Source organism: Arabidopsis lyrata, assembly GCF_000004255.2.
Source record: "Arabidopsis lyrata subsp. lyrata unplaced genomic scaffold ARALYscaffold_1, whole genome shotgun sequence".
Classification (NCBI taxonomy): Eukaryota; Viridiplantae; Streptophyta; class Magnoliopsida; order Brassicales; family Brassicaceae; genus Arabidopsis; species Arabidopsis lyrata.
In genome coordinates this window covers 5,030,842-5,050,497 of record NW_003302555.1, presented here as the reverse complement: position 1 = coordinate 5,050,497, position 19,656 = coordinate 5,030,842, and the positions used below count along the sequence as shown (strand labels likewise).

Genomic DNA, 19,656 nt, shown 5'->3' with positions numbered 1-19,656 from the left:
TTAACCCTAATTATCATCCAAAACGCAACAAGAGAGGGAAAACATATTCAAATGTGGCGCCAAAATAATTAGTCAAAAAAGCAACCATCGAACTTTTGTCTCGACCAAAAGCACTTCTTTTTTTTCTGGTTTACATTGTTAATTACGAAAGTGCCCAAATGGAGATTAGGTTAGGGTAGGTTGCACTTATTTAGAATCAAAGTTAACATCCTTACTATAAAAAGGAATTTTCAATGCTTTTGAAACGAGAATGTATGAGCTGTCTTATCTACGTCAGCGAATTCTCCTCGGGACTTTTCTGTCCATTCAACGTCTTGTTCCTACGAGTTACCCAAAGGCTGTTTTCTTTTTTTCTTGTGGGCTGTGTTTTTTTTCCTTTAAGCTCCACATTTTTTAATTTTAAAAAATCGGATTATTCTTAAAGAAAGTTACGTAAAAAAAGATTATCATAAAAATAAGAATTTATCGGGGAATTAACGACACCGACCGACCCAACCAAATCCTCGTGGACCCGTTTTCTTTTGGTTGATTCTGTTGCCTTAATCCATCGTCATGATCTTAATATGCCGTGGCTCCCACCGGTTACCTATTACCGGCCGTTCCCATTTCCGGCGGAGAATCGTACACATTTTCCCGCTAAAACCTACGTGGAAAGACAGAACAAAAGAAATAATTTTAAAAGAGCCAAAATATTTTCGATGTGTTCTTTTGGACGCACGGAAAAGATCATAACTCTTGTAGTTGTGTTCTAAGATTCTCCGCCTACATATTTCGATTTTTGACACATTTTTAATTTCCAACAGTACTATTGGCTGTCGAGTTATAAAACTTATAATCAGATTTTAATACTCACCAAATTGTAATTAATGAAATCTACGCATTAATAGCTAATAAATGGAGCAGAAGAATCGTCTTTGTCCGTTAAGCTTGACGAATAGTTAAATGCTTTTGCAGCTTTTGGTTACTGCAACGCACGTCCAAGGATGTATGAAACTAAAATACTCACTGAGTCACAGAGAAGTGTGTCGTCGACGTGGCACGATCTAAGACCGAGCATGATTCTAGATCGTTAAGACATGTAAATTGCACGTGACATGGTTCTGGTCTTCTGTAGAAAGTGGCCCATACGTGGGGCATATTCGTATTTAATTGCGAATGATCTCATTAGATCCTTATGTAATACACTTGTTTCGTTTCAAAAATTATTCTAGTAGTAGCATCTAATCCACATATTAAGATAACTAGATAAGAATCTTATAATTTTTGGATTCTTATAAATCTGTTTATAAGAAAGTTAAAACAAAATCACGCTTGACGATCATAAAATTCCAATAAAGTTGATTTGTGATATTCCATTTTTAGGAGTTTTTATATTGGTACTATATAGGTTAGGTTCGGTAAAATGAGAGTAATGGGTATTGGGTAGGCCGAGAAAAATCACCTCATAGACGTGAGTGTCACGCGCGAATTTACTTTTTCTTCCAGCACCAATTAAATGTCTCCACGTGATTAACCCCTAACTTCTCTCGGGGAAAGACAGTTTTGCCCCTCACGACACGCTTAAAGTGACACTCTCTCATGCCAGCTTTTAAGTAGGTCCCATAAAGATCTTTCTCCTCTATAAAGTACGCCTCTCGATTCGGAGATTCTCAATGCTTAAAAGACTTATATGCCCTTATAAAGCAAAGAAACCGAACCAAATACGAGGTTATTACCGGAAACTTTGTTCCTAGGAAAGTACGGAATTTGAAAAAGCGCGTATATTTCACGCGCCAATGTAATGAAGTGTGTGAATCGATGAACGAGAAAAGAATTTTCTCATCTTAGCTACGAAGCGAGTATCATTAGACGTGGGGCCTTTAAGATTAGGACACGTGGCCTACCATGGCCGTTAGATCGATTATTGTCGGGGGAGGGATCATGGTAGAGTGGAATGCACGCAAAGTCAAGGAGGAACCACTTAGGTCTAAAGACAGATGGCGTCCTAGCTGGACAGTTGAACAACCAGAGTTAAGTATCTATTGACACGTGGAGGGATGGTTGGTTTTTTATTGGTTTCCCTTATGAGTTATGATGGGATTTCTAACTAATTCCGGGAATATTTAATAGCTAATTAACCATATTTTTGGGATTTGGTTTGATTTCGATTATTCTGTGTTTTGGAACCAAATATGTGAAAGTAGAAGTAAATATTTGAAGGAAGAATTAGATTAGGAGATATCTTTGTATGGAATATATAAATGACCATAAATAAAAAGATTTGGATTGACTGACTAAAAACTAAATATCCTTTTTGGTAAGAATTAATAGTAAGATAAATGGATTAACTTTAAAGAGGAAATGGAAGATGTTTATAGAAGCATTTTTAAGGTTTAAGATAAAGAATAAAAAAGATGAAACATTATAAGTCCAACTAAAGAAGACTTTTAGCATTAGTAACATGCGTGAGACGTGGTGATCTATGTGACTTTTCTTTTCTAAAATTTGGAGAGATATGTTACCAACTTAATTAAATATTTATTTTATCCATATATATATAAATATAAGGAGTTCAGTGTATGGAAGGATTATGTGAAAGCGTGCTTTGTCTATCATCTAGAGAGAGAGAGAGAAAAAGTAACAGTTTCACGGAGCAATAAAAACGGCACCGTTCATTTAGAGAGAAACGCTGGTGAATAGATTTTAGATGTGTTTTGTTGTAAGTCTTTAGAAGACGAAGAAGAACCAGAGGTTGAAAACGACGGCGTATTAGTTTGTATTAGAGAGGAGAAAGAGATAAGAGAGATATGGCGATGAAGGGTTATTTGGATGAGTATGAAAAGCTTGTTATTAGGATGAACACTCCGAGGTTTGTTTTCTTCTTCTTCTTCTTCTGCTCTGTTTTTTTTTTTTTGTTTTAATTTTTATATAACTTTTTTTTTAAGAAACAGAGCTTTAAAATTGTAAAACCCAGAAAATTGGGTGCCCTTTTGCCTCGTTTTATTTTTCTGGTGGGAAAATTCTGCCGGAAAATATTATTTTGTATCAGTCCGGGAAAAAATATGAAATTATTTTCAAATGTTCACAATTGAGTTTTGAAATTTGAATTTTTTTTTCTTTTTGGTCATCGTTTAGTTTACTTTTTGTTTTTCCAAAAAAAAATATATAAAATATTTAAAAGTTTGTACTTTCTGTCTTCCTCCTAGAAGATTTTCCAAATTTTCTTTGCTTGGCCTTATTTTTCATCAACTTGATTTTTTTTAAGGACTTATCTTCTCTAAACTTTAATTGATAAATAAATCCCATTATTTGAGATAATAAATTTTATTTTTGTCGGAAAAGAGAAAACTCTAAAACAAAATTTCCTACATTATTATTACAGGGTCGTTATCGACAATGGTGTTTGTTCTTCAGCGACAATCGTCAAGGTTAGTATTTAATAAATTAAATTTTAACCATAATAGCAAATTATTCATTATATGAATATAAAGGTTTAATCTTTTTTTTCCTGGGATTTCCACAGGTTGATAGTTCAAGAAGAAATGGGATACTGTTAGAAGCTGTACAAATTCTCACAGATTTGAATCTCTCCATTAAAAAAGCTTACATTTCTTCTGATGGAAGATGGAACATGGATGGTAGGATAACATTTAAATTCTATTAATCATAATATTATCTTTCTTATTACATTTATAACTTTGTTTCCTAATTCGATTTCCTTGATTACTGCAGTTTTTCATGTGACTGACTTAAACGGAAACAAATTGAATGACCAGAGCGTCTTGAGATACATTGAACAGGTAATTTTAAAGATTCATGAATTTGATGATTAAACTGTGTCTTAAATTTCAAGAACATGGATTCTAAATATAGAATCTTTTTATTTTCTGATTTTTATAGTCGATTGAGACGGTTTACTATGGAGAAAACATTGAAGTAAACGGATTAACAGCTTTAGAGTTAACCGGAACAGACCGAATCGGTTTACTGTCTGAGATGTTTGCGGTTCTCTCTGATCTCAACTGTGATGTGGTTGACGCTAAGCTATGGACACATAATGGTAGAGTTGCTTCTGTGATCTATCTCAGAGATGGTAGCTCTGGAGCTCCGATTCTTGATTCTCAACGGATATCAAAGATCGAGGGACGGTTAAAGAACGTTTTGAATGGCGATAACGATGTTAACTCTGCTGCAAAGACTTGTGTTTCTGTTGATTCGATGATGCACATAGAACGTAGACTTCATCAGCTAATGTTTGAAGATAGAGACTATGAGAGGAGATCCAATAAACAGGAGACATCTCCAACGGTGGTTGTGACGGTTCAGAATTGGGCTGAGAGGGGTTACTCTGTCGTTAATGTTCATTGTCGGGACCGGACCAAGCTTCTATTCGATGTGGTTTGTACGTTAACCGATATGGAATATGCCGTGTTCCATGCTACTATCAACACGGCTGAAGACCAAGCTCACTTGGTATGTTCCTTGAAATGATTCTGTAAATTCGTTTGAATTGAGAGTTTTTGTGTGATTTTGAGCTAAAAGATCTTTCCTTTGTTTGATTTAACTGTTCAGGAATTCTATATTCGGCATAAGGATGGATCACCGATAAGTTCGGAGGCAGAGAGGCAACGAGTGATTCTATGCTTAGAAGCTGCAGTCGAAAGAAGAGCACTAGAGGTATAACACTATACTGAAAATGATTGATTTTTTTTTTGTTTAATCAAAAATCTAAATGTTTCTTTGGTTTGGTTTGTCTTTAGGGAGTGAGATTAGAGCTGAGGCATCCGGACAAACAAGGCTTACTAGCTGAAGTAACGCGGACATTCAGAGAAAACGGTCTGAATGTTACAAGAACAGAGATATCAACGAGTAGCGAGATGGCTACAAACATATTCTATGTAACTGATGCAAATGGAGACGAACCAGACTTCAAATTGATTGAATCGGTTAGGGAGAAAATCGGTTTGGAGTGTTTAAGAGTGAAGGAAATGCCAACAATGAATCATAAGAAGGGAGATGGAGAAGAACAACAGACCAAAGCAGTGTTGGTTTCACTTGGGAGCTTGGTTTGGAGAAATCTATTCAACTTTGGTCTTATCAAATCATGTTCTTAAATCATTCAAATCTTTGGTTAACCGAACCACGATGAAATTCATCCTTTGAGAGGCACGCGGACTTTGTTCAAGAAGTCAGCGTGCCTTAGAAAGGATAAACTTTTTCATCGGTGTGGTTGGTAGGTTAAATTTTAAGTTAGGTGATGGTTTGGTCATGTCATGTTATTGTAAATAGAGAAAAAGAGGAGAGGGATGATTAGAAATTCAGAAATTGCTTACTTTTTTTTCTTTTTTTATTGTGGGGTTTTAGATTATAGAAGAGGTTGTACAAAAGTTTCTAAGATTAATTATTAATATTTGTTTTGTTATGTGTGTTGTTAGATTCTTAGTGGTTGACTTGTAATTTCTTAGTGGAATATTATATTGTTTACAGGTTGGATTCCAATTATGGAAACGCCAAGATGTGGTTATGATTTTTCAACACATGTCCCATGCCATGAGTTTGAGGCGAAACATCTTCATACATTCTTACCAACGATCACGCCATATTTCGTATGACAATGAATGTTATTAAGCAAGTTTACTAGAAAATTGATTGAAAAATTTTCAAATTAAATTTTTTTAAATGATCTCTTATTATGTTGAATGTTTCTGCCGTATAATGGCCTTTTTGATCTATCTTTAATGAAAATACGTTTGTTGGAAAATAAGAAATCGCATTGATAAATTACCAAAAAAAAAGTCGTATGTTCTTTTTTTTTTTTGACATCTTTGGATCGACAAGGCCCGATCCATAGCCAATCCCTACTACGCGGGGTAACGCGACTCACTGGAGTCGAACTCCGGTAGGGAAGGCGGAGTCAAATGGACTTAACCACTTGACTAAAGACACATCTCAAAGTCATATGTTCTAGACTTTGAATATTGGAACTTTCCATCATAATTTTCCAACAAGAAAAAGGACAATAGAGGTAGGTAGCCAATAAAACTTTTCGTGGGGTGATTCATTCATGGAGTAATTGGAAATGATACATCGGGTCTCTTTTCTCTGTTGAAGTAAGCTTGAGTTAAGAAGCTTATGATCAAAGAGGTTAACTAGAGATTAGTAGTTAACTTGAGATAAAAGATAAAAGGTTTCTAGGAGTTATCTAAAAACAAGATATTACCTAAGCTCTCTAAGTCGGTTTAAACAAGTCGGTTTAACGATTAGGTTTTATGTTTTGTGTGTATAAATATGAACTACCAAAGATGTGGTATGTCATATGAGAGAGTTTAGAGATTGAGAGATTTGTGTACTTTTGTTTTGAGTTAGTTTCAAAAGTAATAAGAAAAGGTGTTCTTATAAACACAAGTCCTTGATCATAGATATATACTCTAGGATTTTAATTCAATAATTGGTATCAGAGCGTTTATTGAATTCAGAAACCCTAAACATATATCAAAGAAAGTGCTCTGTTTGCAGCTGCAAACATGGCTGAGATTGTCATTTTTCAAATTCAAAATCTTGAAAAAAACCATATGTCCATCTCCAATCCTGTAAAAGTCTAAAAGATTTTGTTAAAAAGTATTATTTTTTGGAAATGTTTGATCCAATGATCCATCTATCTACAATAATTAATACATTTGGTGTCGTTCTCATGTATTAGGTCTAAGTTGTTAATTAGTTTTATGCAATATTACCGACAGCTTTTATGCTATTGTACGTCAACTATTTTATAGAGATTAAGATTTATGGAGTAAAAGCTGTATATTTTGTGTCTCAATCTACATCTGTTCACTTATACAACATTTTAGTGGATGTCCGAAACTATCCCTTCATAAAAAAAAATTTAGTGGTGAATCATTTTTTTGATGGTAACAAATCCTTTGGTATCTCTGTTGATGCTATTGGTGGTTAATTTGCTCTTAATGGTAACAAATTAAATCTTATGTGGTTAACAGTTTGATGTTGAATGATTGGCATTACAGAACACTGATTCCAAATGGAGAGATCACTGAGGCCAAATGGAGAGATCACTGAGGCCTGAGAAAGAGAAACATCGCCAAGGAAGAAAGTGGAAAGCAGTATAATCTTGCAGTCTCTTCTTTTTCACTCTTACATATTCAAGCCTAGCATTTAGATTTCTATAGAGGCCCATTACTAACATCTGCACAAAGGCTGAGAAATCATGGGTATTGGGTTTGGTGGTACCATTTCACATTGTACTACTGCTACAAGTTACTTGATCCTCTCCCTAACCTCCCTCTCAAAGCTTATATTTGTCTATTTCATCAGATTTTAATCTAACACAAATTTCCCCAAATATTTTAACTTGTGATGGACATCCCAGTTAAACAAACATTGAACCGGCCAATTTTCTTCGGTTTGAACAATAAGCTTGGTAGGGGGGAGTCATCTACCACATAACCAACAAGACAAGAAAGCTAGACAGAGAATTAACTATTAAGCAAAGAGTTCATGTCTGGTTCTGCTTCAGCTTCTGTAATGGCGACTATTTGTTGAATTTTCCAGGAAAGTCACTCCCTTTACATCTTACACATCACTTTAAAATATCTGTAGGAACCCATAAAATTGGTGGAATGAAAAAACAATAAAAGTGATTTTATTCGGTAACAATCACAATCACAAGAACATCATAAAATTTCAGACATGATAAACAAAATTAACAGACTATCCGAGACCTGCGCTTTCGTCTTGGCGAGGAGCGTCTTCTTTGATGCGCGGTGGTCTAACAATCTTATCAATAAGTCCATACTCGATAGCTTCTTCTGCGTTGAACCTTTTCACCCGGCTCAAGTCTTTGAAGACCTGTATCATCATCATATGCACTCAGAATTTAAAGTTTTACCAAAAACTATTGGATTTGGTGATTGTGAAAACAAAACTAACCCTTTCCGCAGGCTGGCCAGTATTCTTGGCTAGTTCATTGAAGAGGTAATCTCTTATCCTTGAAAGCTCTTTTGCTTCATTTTGGATATCATCAGCCTGAGAGAAGTTTGTAGTATATACGTTGACAATTGAAATAATGAATCACATAATATTGAAAGGTTTCACTAGAACAAAACTCGAAGGCGGCTTATTTACCTGACCACGGGCTGCACCAGCTGGTGATTGGAGGGCGATTCTTGACAATGGCATCGCAAATCGGTGACCCTTTACACAGCAAAAGAAAAAGCAATAGTCCAAGTTTAAGTGTCCCCAGAGTCTAGCATATACATTTTATTTGGTTTCTAAATACGCATTAGTCATTCAAAGTATGGAGAATGATGCACTGATGATTCAACAAATGTGAAAAGAAATAACCTTTTCTCCGGCCGCAAGAAGAAAACCTGCAAGGTTATAAGCAAGCCCAACGCAATGTGTCCCAACTGGACTTTTCAAGCTCTTCATTGTATCATAGATGGCTAGACTTGGAGTAAGCTACAAAAAATACAAAACGTTTTATATCTTTAGCTTAAACATATAGAGAAGGATAAGCAAAGAACAAAAACGGTAATGAACAAAAGAGAAACTTACATCGCCGCCTGGACCATTTAGGTACATATAAATCCTCCTTGAGTCATCAAGAGTATCGAGGTACAACATGGTTGCTAATATCTGGTTGCTAAACTCTTCATCAATGTTTTGTCCAATGAAGATTACGCGCTCTCGATACTGCAACAAATATTGAATTACAACTTTCACAGTGACCATGTAAAATGTATACACAAGATTCTGTATAAGTCGAATATACATACAAGGGCATTCCATATATCAACCCATTGCCAAGTGCCTTCTTCTCGGTTTCTGTAGGGCACTCTAGGTGTTCCTATTGGCATCATCTTTACCCGTGATCTGCTCGCTTTCCCAGTCCTGCAGAATACAGAAACCACACTGAGTTTACCACGAACGACAAAGCTAATGAAGCATCACATTTAACGAAAAATGACCGCTCTCACGAGTTCTAATATCACCAAACCAACCTAATTATAATTCACTACCAACAAGCCGCATCATGTTATGTATTATAAGTCTTTAGCTCAGTTTTCACATATCATCATTCATTACAGGAATTTCCAATACAAATCAAGTATAAGTTGTGTAAATTCCCAGATTGGAGCAGCAAAAAGCCCTAAATCTTAAGCAAAATTGAACAAGAGGAGGAGCCTCCAAGCAAAACCAAAGCCTCGAATCATTTCAGCAAAAGAAGAATTCACATTACCCTGATTGCAGACTCTTATGAACTCTTCCATAGAACTCCTTATTCAAATTCTGATACCCACTTGTTATAAAGCCTGAACAAATTCCGACAACAGTAACACCAAATAAATCAGTTCCCTCGCATCTTACGGACCAATTCGATTAAAGACATAAACTTTCGGACAGATTAAGAAGAAAAGGAACAAACTTGCAGATTGAGGCTTTAATCCAGAATAAAGCTTGATGCTGCAGCTGCAATAACCAATCAAAAACAATCAGAAGCAAGTGAATGTATATATCATCAAAGACCAAAAGTATGTAAAATTAAAGATTACCTCGGACTCAGAGAAGGCTGGTGAAGCGTTGTATTAAACGAGACCGCCATGGTCGTCGAGCGTGTTAGAGCCGAACACTGATTTTTTGTTTGTTTTGTTAGACTAGAAGAAGGGGAAAAGCTTACACACAGATTGGGTAATTTGTTCAAGAAGATTGGTTTATCAACCATATTGGTTTGCTTTAACCGAATTGGTTTATATGTGCAAATTTCATGTGGTTTAAATTAGTTTCTGATTTTTTGGTTCATGAGTAAAAACAAATTTGAACATTCCTTAAACTGTTTATCTCACTCAAGTAATTGACAGTTGAGATCTTATTACAATAACAAAAGAAAGTAATAAACACAACAAGCATAGTTTAGAAAACCGAGTGAACTAAACCCGGTACAAAGAGATTATTTCTCAACAAAGTTCACTGTAACTCTAAAAAAATGAGTCCGAGAGTATGATTAACTCATTTTTGAATCAAATGAATGACAAAGAAGAAGCATGCGAGTGTGATGTGATTGATCTAAGAAGTGGGCTTCTCGTAAGAGTTTTGATCTCTAAAATCAGAAATGGCACTGCGAATCATCTGCTCAACATGTGGCTGCACAAACAAGTGAGTACTATCAAGCACATGAATTATGAATTTCTGAGACGGAGGCATCGAATTGTTCATGTTCACTATGAATTGTGTCATCGGAATATCGCTGCAAACAAAAGACAGAAACAACAAACATTGCATAATTCAGTTGTGTTTATCAAGATTTGCTTAGGAATCTAAACGAAACGAACAGTAAGTAAGTACCAAGAGATGAACACTCCTTTGATTGCATTAACCATTGAAAGATGTAAAACCTGTAAAAATAATCTGAGCTCAATTTTCATCAAAAGAGACTCAAGAACATTCTCGAAAACTCAGAACAAAGATGGATTAATATAAGCAAATGAAAGCTTAATCCTTCAAAGACCCTAATTACTAGATGCAACGATTACATAACTAGGGTTTCGTTACCTAAACACCACAACAGTAGTCGATTCCCAAATCTAAGACTTTACGATTACAGACCAAATAAATCTAGGATGGAACCAGATCTCTAGAGATCGACCACACACCTGTGAAACCACACGAAGAAGATTGGGGCAGAGAAAGAGAGAAAGAAATCACCTTGATAACGACGATTGTCACAGTGAAGGAGAAGAATTAGCTCTATCAGATAACCTAATTACAAAACTGAAACTGAAACTGAAACAGAAACAGAAGGTTCTAAAGTTCTCGAGTTTTTTGGACATCCTCGTTTATTACATCACTCAAAAAAGGTTTCTCGCTTTTTTTTTTAAGTCAAATTCACATGTTTTTCTTACATTTGAAATTATTCAGTTTCATTGCATCTGTAACCACAGTAGCTTACGAGCTTGATTGCTTGAACAAATAATGATCAAGACATAACATTAAAAACAGTTAACTCAGGATCTGAACATGTTTCTAAGAAAGAAATAAATACACAAATCTTTTTTTTTTTTTTTTTTTTGTTAAAAATAAATACACAAATCTTCCTGCCACTAATCTTACAAACATCGAACCATATAACAAAGCAAACCCTTTTCATTTCTTTTTTTTTTCATGTCCACGAGCATGTTGCTGTATCTTTAAGCGCAGTGTCGATCAGATGATAGATGGACCATGTTTTCATTAGTCAGTCCTCGTAATCATCCAGCGCCGAATAAATCATCCTACGAAAAAAAAGTTGCAGACAGAAAGTGTTTTAGCTGTCTTGATCTATAATGAAGATGGTTAAGCAAAAAGGGATTCGAAAGAAAGATCTTTTCTCGTTACCAGAAGATAGTGAGAAAGAGGTTAAGGACAATGTAAGCAAGCTTGAACAGCCGTTTCTTCTTTTCCCAGTTAAGCAAATTGAAGATCTCGGTGACATCTACCAAGTGTTGTCGTTTTGAGTAACTGAACAATACATCAAACCAAATGGATATCAATATATCAACATTTGATTGGAGCAAAAGATTGATATTAGTTGACAGAAAGAGACTTACAGTTGGAAGTTGTAGTAGAGATAGGGGAGACATAAGAGTGTCATGACCCAGTGCCCTGTTAGGAGGTAGAATACGCATAGAACTCCTTGAACAATGAACTCCGGTAAAACCACTGAATTTATTCTCGACGCAGAGTCGTAAGGGTTGATGTAATCAAACTCGAGATCGGCTAAGCAAACAAGCTGCAAATGCAAGATTTTCAACTTCCGTAAGCGAATTTAGCTTCCTAGAAAATGTCTGAAGATTCCGTTTGCTAGCTTATCAATATCAGTGACTCCTCTCATTAGAGTTTACACTAACAAAAACTAAAGGGTTCACTTCATTATGCCGAAGTGGAGCTCATTTATAAAGGAACAACCTGTGCTTAAGGAGGTAAATTCTCAGACCAGACATGAACATACAACATTAGAACTAATTCTGAACCAATAAAAGTGTTTTGAGAAGCCAATACGCACTTGCAGACACTATATATGTCCCAAAATTTACTTTTGATAAATGATAACATTCCCAAAAAAATAAACCTTTTCTTTTTACAATCATGTGGCAAGAACATAAAACCCTAAATCTAGCTAAATCACATACTACCCAGAAACAACAAGGCTCCAAATTATATCAAAATGGTCAAATATGGAATCATTATAACCATAAGCGAAAAAATGGCAAATTCAATAGAAAAGTTGAGAAATTTAGGTTTATTTCTTCTAAAAAAAATTGGGAATCGGACCTGATAGACGATGATTCCGACAAGAGCGATGAGGAAGAAGAAGGAAATAAGCCATGCCCAGATATCTCCCATCTTCCTCCTTCTGGTTCCGACAATTTCCTCGGATCTATTCTCGCTGTTTCTAATTATTCTCTCTCCTCCCAATAATGTTCGATGTGGGAGCAGAGAGAAATTTAGGACAACGACTTTGTGGTCGGCGACAGTTGAGCTCCGACTTTCGGTTTTGAGATTTCTGATCGGAACAAAGAAGTCTGGTGCGAAAGTAAAAAACAGCCTGGAGAAGGTAGGCACGAGCTCAGCTTCCGGTTTTTCTGTTTAACCGATGTTCCGGTTCATCTTCCCGGTTATCCGGTTTAATATATCACTATGATTAATAAGCCATTGGGCCTATAGACTAAAGCCCAAATAAATTGTAGTAGTCTGGGTTTGGGCACGAGAGTCGTGTAATTTTTGTGGAGTCGTATACTTAATTGGTCATTGTCTTATAGTTTAAGGAAATCAAAATTAAAATTAAAAAATATATAAATAAATATGGGACCAGAAACCACTCAATCATGTGATTGATAAAAGCCAGCTGTAATCTAGTACGAAAAAAAACAAGCTTCATCTTTTCCATGTATTTTAATTTTCTCTCTTTTCTCAAGAACGGTGAATCGGTGATTGATTATGCAGGAAAACATTTGGGAAATTGTAATTTGATTAGTTTAGTTGGGTTTTACCACTAATTCTAGATGCGGTTCATTTAAATTGTAAAATAAAGAAGCTATGTTAGTAACTAAACCATCCAAGTTCAATTATCAAATAATTACTATCGCTATCAATATAAAAGGTGGCCTTATTTTTATTTCAATTATTCTTGTTTCTTACATGGTATATTTATTTTAGTTATAAACACCATATAGTGGAGTGGTTGAGAAAAGAAATTCTCGTACAAGATTGTAAATCAAGCAAATTACGTTGTCACTGTAATAATCAAATATCAGTATTTAACTACAGTGATTGGGTCTTCATTTTCAAGAATTTGTCACTCATTGGAAAATGAAGATTCACATTTCTAACATAATAACTATTTTCTGTCAACAGTTTACTTATTTTTGGTTAAAATATGCATTTCAGGGAATCAATCTTGAAATCTCATTCCACGTAAGAAAATATATCATGCACCACGAAAGTATCTCTCAATTCTACTATTGCTACTAAACATTTTCTTTTCAAATTTCATTCACAAAATTAGCATTATTTTATTTTAATGGAGATACAAACACATTAAACATTTACGTGTTTTGTGTGGTTAATTAGGCTGAGATGTGTTTTGATTAATAGATTATTGAAAATTTTCAAAAATTATTTTACGCTTTTTGTAAAATTTGAACAAGAAAATCTTGGATATAAACATGTGAATTCCAAAAATAACTGTAGATTTGTGTGCAAATAGTAAAATTTTTGATAAAATAATTAACGCAATATTTTTTTTTTTTATAAGGTTGATGATTAATGCAAGAAGTTATTTTATGATATATTGATACATTTTAAAAACATTAAGTTAATCATACTTATGGCAAAGTAATTTTATTAATAGTTCTCATCACTATATTGCAAACGTTGTTTATGAAAAAAAAAAAAAACTTATATCATAATCCATGGTTTTTGGGTGGTTGGTATGTAGCAGACAAGATCATTCTTATAGATAGTACTATCCATCTTTTAGGATAGGACTGCTCTAAATTATGTGGTAAGAAAATTAAATCTCTGCCTTTTTAATATATAGATACAGTTATGTTTGGAATTTGTATATTTAGAACTTAGAAATCCATGGATCATTCATACATATAAGCATGCATACATTAGAAGGTGGGAGACAGTTGTGACCTATGGATTTTTTGACATTAGATATTGACCAATTAAAACTTGACTCCTACTAACCTCCACTGCTAACTTTAATTATTGATCTCAAATCTAAGCTTACAAAATGTACAAAGAAAAGGAATAAATGTAAAAATGAAACGTAAATAAGCTATTATTAGAACAAGAAAAATCGGTTTAAAAGGAATTAAAGGTCTATAACAGACATAGCGATTAAAAAGAGATTAAGAGAGATTTGCAAGTTCAATTTCAAGACACTTTCCATTTGATTAGGAGTAGAACGAATTCATGAAAGTCATATCAAGGGTAAATCCAGGGAGACCTTTTTTTTTTTTGTGTGTGTGTAGATCAACGACATATTAAAGTAAAATTCTAAGTTTTTGGCTGAGTGAAAAGCGTTGTGTACTTTGTTGGAGTACTAGAGATTGGTTGGTATTTAGCTAAATGTGTCTATTGTTCAGTAATTTTTTTTTTTCTTTTGGTGTAAGTAAGTTATATTTAGGTAAATATTGAACCTCAGTCATAATTTTAGTGTGTGTACATGTTTTTTTGGATTTTTACTTTTTACCAAAAAGAGGTGAATGTTGTGAAGAGTACAAAGGGTGTTGTTATTCATGAATCATGACTTCAAACTGCTAACGACGGCCATAACACACATGATTCATGAACATTCATACAAAGCAAATGAATAAGAAACTAAGCAAAATTGTTTTAGAGTTTAACAAATACATAAATGTTTTAGAAAATGGTTGGAAGTAGGAAACCAAAACTGTCGGTAAAAAAATGGAAGTTGTAAAGTCAAATTAAACAATTTTCAAGACAAAAAAAATTAAAAATATTTACGAAGAAATGTACTTTTTTGAGTCAACACAAAAATGGTCAACACAACAGAGTCTCTGCGTTAATGTCTTTCATTGTCTATCTAGAAACAAAAATTAAATTCTCACTCTACCCTTTTATGCCCAAATTCTGAACACATCCCACGTAGACAATATGACACAAATGGAAATCCCACTCACCATTTTTTTTTTCACTTTTGTAACGATATACAAAAAAAAAATGTTCAAAGTGTCTTGAATGTTCACATAATTTCTAACTAAAATTTACAATGACGATTCTTTAAACCGAATTTGATCATCTAGACTCAAATTCATCTAACTTAATACCTTATATACTAGTACCTTTTTTGTCAACAAACACTTTTTATGTATATCAATATTTTCGTTTTTTTTTTCGTTTAAATGAAGTAACGAAATTATATTCCCATTGGTGGTTGAAGCTGTAGCACAAGAAAAACATTTAGAAAGACTAAGAAAAATCTAAATAAAAGGCATTAAATTAAGGTCCCAAATAGTTCCAATTTTTTTTTCTTTTAAATATTAAAGTAGGAGACAAGAAAAGGGATTTTCGAAAGAAAAAAAAAACCATCCCCCAAAACCATTAAAGCGCGTGAGTAAACGCTCCAATGATGAGAAAGCGAGAGAGACTACGAGCCAATGTAACGTTTGTGTTCTCGTACGACGTGGGACTCTCTCTTCTTTCACCTCCACGCGCGTGTGATTCAACCTCTCTCTCTCTTCCATATTTCTCTCCTCTTCTTCTCCGCTCTGTCTCTTTCTTCGAAAAACCATTCTCAGTCAAGAAGAAGAGAAGAGCTCACTACAAAAAACACTAAAGAAGTGAGTAAATTTCAATCCTTTTGATCGCCGGGAAATGGCAGCGACGTCAAAGATCGTCATCTTCCGGCGAATTCTCACGGCTGAAAAATGTCACACGTTTTCTACGAGGCAACAAAATCTAACTCCCGCTTAAACCCTTTTACAAAGAGCCTCGAAATTTCCGATTTTTCTCATCGAAATTTAGAAACTTTTTTTTCTTCTGATGACGACGACTAACGCTCACACGGCGGCTCAACAGACTCCACCTCCTCCTCCTCCAGCACCTGCTCCTCCGGCGATCGATGGGTTAACAACAGACGAGCTAACAGCAAAAGCTTTAAACAAGAGATACGAAGGTTTAATGACGGTGAGAACAAAAGCAGTGAAAGGTAAAGGCGCGTGGTATTGGACTCATCTTGAACCTATCCTCGTACGCAACACCGACACTGGTCTCCCTAAAGCCGTGAAGCTCCGTTGTTCTCTATGCGACGCCGTTTTCTCCGCCTCTAATCCTTCACGCACTGCCTCTGAGCATCTCAAACGCGGCACTTGTCCCAATTTCAACTCTGTTACTCCCATTTCCACCATCACTCCTTCTCCTACCTCTTCCTCTTCCTCTCCTCAAACTCATCACCGGAAACGCAACTCCTCCGGCGCTGTCACCACCGCTGTTCCTTCTCGGCTTAATCCTCCTCCCATCGGAGGCTCTTATCACGTCACGCCGATAACCGTCGTTGATCCTTCGAGGTTTTGCGGCGGAGAGTTGCATTATTCAACTCCGCCGCCGCAGCATTTGATGCTCTCCGGCGGAAAAGACGATTTGGGTCCTTTAGCTATGCTTGAAGACAGTGTGAAGAAGCTTAAGAGTCCTAAACCGTCGCAGACGCAGTCTCTTACCAGATCGCAGATAGAGTCAGCTTTAGATTCTCTCTCTGATTGGGTCTTCGAATCTTGCGGCTCTGTTTCTCTCTCGGGTCTTGAGCATCCAAAGTTTCGAGCTTTTTTAACCCAAGTGGGTTTACCAATCATCTCCAAGAGAGATTTCGCCACCACGAGATTGGACTTGAAGTACGAGGAAGCTAGAGCAGAGGCTGAATCAAGAATCAGAGACGCAATGTTCTTTCAAATCGCATCGGACGGTTGGAAATCAGGAGAATCCGGCGAGAGTCTCGTGAATTTGATTGTGAATTTACCAAACGGGACGAGTTTGTACAGAAGAGCGGTTCTTGTGAACGGAGCTGTGCCGTCGAACTACGCAGAGGAGGTCTTGTTGGAGACGGTGAAGGGCATTTGTGGAAATTCACCTCAGAGATGTGTTGGGATAGTCTCTGATAAGTTTAAGACCAAAGCACTGAGGAATCTTGAGAGTCAGCATCAATGGATGGTGAATCTTTCTTGTCAGTTTCAGGGACTCAACAGTTTGATCAAAGATTTCGTAAAAGAGCTTCCTTTGTTCAAATCTGTTTCACAAAACTGTGTGAGACTAGCCAAGTTCATCAACAACACCGCGCAGATACGTAACGCTCACTGTAAGTATCAGCTGCAGGAACACGGCGAATCTATAATGCTTAGATTGCCTTTACATTGCTATTACGACGATGAACGTAGAAGTTGTAGTAGTAGTAGTAGTAGTAGTAGTAGTAGTAACAAGGTTTGTTTCTTTGAGCCGTTGTTTAATCTTCTTGAGGATGTGTTGAGTTCCGCTAGAGCAATCCAGTTGGTAATGCATGATGATGCTTGTAAGGTTGTTTTAATGGAGGATCATATGGCTAGGGAGGTTAGAGAGATGGTTGGGGACGAAGGGTTTTGGAACGAGGTAGAGGCGGTTCACGCTTTGATCAAGCTTGTTAAAGAGATGGCTCGGAGAATAGAGGAAGAGAAGCTGCTTGTTGGGCAATGCCTACCGCTATGGGATGAGCTAAGAGCTAAGATTAAAGATTGGGATTCTAAGTTTAATGTAGGGGAAGGACATGTCGAAAAACTCGTTGAGAGAAGGTTCAAGAAAAGTTATCATCCGGCTTGGGCTGCGGCTTTCATACTTGACCCTCTTTACTTGATAAGAGATAGCAGCGGAAAGTATCTTCCTCCATTCAAATGTTTGTCGCCTGAGCAAGAGAAAGATGTAGATAAGCTGATAACAAGGCTTGTGTCTAGAGACGAGGCACACATTGCGTTGATGGAACTAATGAAATGGAGAACCGAAGGGCTTGATCCTATGTATGCAAGGGCGGTCCAAATGAAAGAGCGTGACCCGGTTTCCGGTAAGATGAGGATAGCGAATCCTCAAAGCAGTAGACTTGTTTGGGAGACGTATCTTAGCGAATTCAGGTCGCTAGGGAAAGTTGCGGTAAGGCTCATTTTCCTCCACGCGACTACTGGAGGGTTCAAATGCAATTCCTCTCTTTTGAAATGGGTAAACTCGAACGGGCGGTCACATGCAGCCGTAGATCGAGCTCAAAAGCTGATCTTCATATCAGCTAACTCGAAGTTCGAAAGAAGAGATTTCTCAAACGAGGAGGATAGGGATGCGGAGCTGCTCGCTATGGCTAACGGTGATGATCATCTCCTTAACGATGTTCTTGTCGATACATCCTCGGTGTGACATTTGAATCTCTTTTTGATCAATTTGATTTCAACTTAGTTTTCATTAGAATTTGGCATTTCGTAGGATTGTTTAAATTCTTTTCTTTCATTTTCTAGTATCTCATTCATGCTATCATTAATATTCAATTTGTACTTGGTTTCTTTAGAAGGTGAGTGAGAGTATTTGTATTTCTATATATACCATAATTTTCGATATAACATAGTTGTCTATATCAGTTTCTTGTCATTATCATCGATGTATCGGTTAGAAGTTAGAAACTCTAATTAATGAGAGCTTTTGCTTCTTCTTCTCTTGGTACAATAGTGTAATGATCCCTCTCGCTTTTTTCATCGAAATTCATATTCTTAATCATGACTTGAAAACATATCTTTACTTTTCGAGAGAAAATGGCTTAACTTTTGAAAGTTTAATGTTCTTTCTTCATGATAACGTTTGTTGTTGGCAATGACAGACTAAAGATGCATATACTTTTGTCATTTAGAGTTACTGAAGAACAAAACCTCATTAACGAGTTTCAATTTCATTTCAACCATGATTATGATTATCCATCTATATATCTAAGTAACTATCAATCTATAAAGTCTTTCAGAAGAACAAAAATGTGGATCCCCACAATTAGGCATGGGCATATTACCCGAACCCGAAGAACCGAACCGAACCCGACCCGAAAAACCCGATCCGAATCCGAACCCGAAGTTTTAAAATACCCGAACGGGTTCTAAACTTCACAACCCGAAAATCCGAACCCGAACCCGACCCGAACCCTTACCCGAACAAGTACCCGAACATACCCGAAATATAAGTACATAGTTATAATATATTAGTAATATTTATACTTGTAAAAACTTAAGTGCCTAAATTATTTGGATGTTAAGAATTTTTTGGTGTTTTAGTTACTTTTGGCTAGATTCGGTTAAAAAATACTTGGGTTTTATAGATTTTTGAGTATTTTTCAATACTTTGCAAAGAGTGGAATACAAAATTTTTAATATTTGGATACTTCGGGTAAACCCGAATCCGAACCTGAAATATCCGATACGAATCCGATCCGAACCCGAAGTTTTAAAATATCCGAACGGGTCTTAGTTTTCTATACCCGAAAAATCCGAACCCGAAAAACCCGATCCGAACCCGACCCGAATATCCGAACGCCCAGGCCTACCCACAATGAAAGCAAGTTTTTTTGGCTGTTGTATACAAGTTCATTTTAAATCTGTAAAAAGTGAT

General features: G+C 36.0%; 6 protein-coding genes across 8 annotated transcripts; 3 read left to right on the top strand and 3 right to left on the bottom strand.

Moving 5' to 3' along the window:
- Positions 1-2,496: 2,496 nt before the first annotated feature.
- LOC9325998 (ACT domain-containing protein ACR8) lies at positions 2,497-5,401 on the top strand. The gene is made up of 7 exons (XM_021014534.1): positions 2,497-2,848; positions 3,362-3,407; positions 3,503-3,617; positions 3,712-3,779; positions 3,880-4,452; positions 4,552-4,656; positions 4,740-5,401. The coding sequence occupies exons 1-7, from the start codon at positions 2,787-2,789 to the stop codon at positions 5,091-5,093; spliced, it is 1,323 nt and encodes a 440-aa protein (XP_020870193.1). The 5' UTR covers positions 2,497-2,786; the 3' UTR covers positions 5,094-5,401.
- Positions 5,402-6,764: 1,363 nt separating this feature from the next.
- Positions 6,765-7,391, top strand: LOC110225039. Its single transcript, XM_021013616.1, has 2 exons — positions 6,765-6,769; positions 7,062-7,391. The coding sequence occupies exons 1-2, from the start codon at positions 6,765-6,767 to the stop codon at positions 7,144-7,146; spliced, it is 90 nt and encodes a 29-aa protein (XP_020869275.1). The 3' UTR covers positions 7,147-7,391.
- A 97-nt stretch (positions 7,392-7,488) lies between these two features.
- Positions 7,489-9,678, bottom strand: LOC9325997 (ATP-dependent Clp protease proteolytic subunit-related protein 2, chloroplastic). Its single transcript, XM_021012800.1, has 9 exons — positions 9,549-9,678; positions 9,422-9,465; positions 9,236-9,308; positions 8,772-8,886; positions 8,551-8,688; positions 8,338-8,454; positions 8,119-8,187; positions 7,924-8,019; positions 7,489-7,842 (listed from the first exon to the last, which is right to left on the bottom strand). Exons 1-9 carry the CDS (start codon positions 9,596-9,598, stop codon positions 7,705-7,707), a joined length of 840 nt encoding a protein of 279 aa, XP_020868459.1. The 5' UTR covers positions 9,599-9,678; the 3' UTR covers positions 7,489-7,704.
- Positions 9,679-9,799: 121 nt separating this feature from the next.
- On the bottom strand, positions 9,800-11,038 carry LOC9325996 (RNA polymerase II transcription factor B subunit 5). Of its 3 annotated transcripts, none has more exons than XM_021012803.1 (3): positions 10,647-11,038; positions 10,339-10,388; positions 9,800-10,240 (listed from the first exon to the last, which is right to left on the bottom strand). In XM_021012803.1, the coding sequence occupies exons 2-3, from the start codon at positions 10,371-10,373 to the stop codon at positions 10,060-10,062; spliced, it is 216 nt and encodes a 71-aa protein (XP_020868462.1). In that variant the 5' UTR covers positions 10,374-10,388; positions 10,647-11,038; the 3' UTR covers positions 9,800-10,059. The 3 variants fall into 3 exon arrangements, with proteins under 3 accessions (XP_020868462.1, XP_020868463.1, XP_020868461.1); XM_021012804.1 differs by having other exon boundaries at positions 10,339-10,401; positions 10,699-11,038; XM_021012802.1 differs by having other exon boundaries at positions 9,818-10,240; positions 10,699-11,038.
- Positions 11,039-11,042: 4 nt separating this feature from the next.
- On the bottom strand, positions 11,043-12,577 carry LOC9328748 (protein cornichon homolog 4). The gene is made up of 4 exons (XM_002889886.2): positions 12,304-12,577; positions 11,580-11,761; positions 11,368-11,490; positions 11,043-11,264 (listed from the first exon to the last, which is right to left on the bottom strand). Exons 1-4 carry the CDS (start codon positions 12,373-12,375, stop codon positions 11,228-11,230), a joined length of 414 nt encoding a protein of 137 aa, XP_002889932.1. The 5' UTR covers positions 12,376-12,577; the 3' UTR covers positions 11,043-11,227.
- Positions 12,578-15,607: 3,030 nt separating this feature from the next.
- Positions 15,608-18,711, top strand: LOC9325995. The gene has a single exon (XM_002892639.2). It carries the CDS (start codon positions 16,048-16,050, stop codon positions 18,424-18,426), a length of 2,379 nt encoding a protein of 792 aa, XP_002892685.1. The 5' UTR covers positions 15,608-16,047; the 3' UTR covers positions 18,427-18,711.
- Positions 18,712-19,656: the final 945 nt, after the last annotated feature.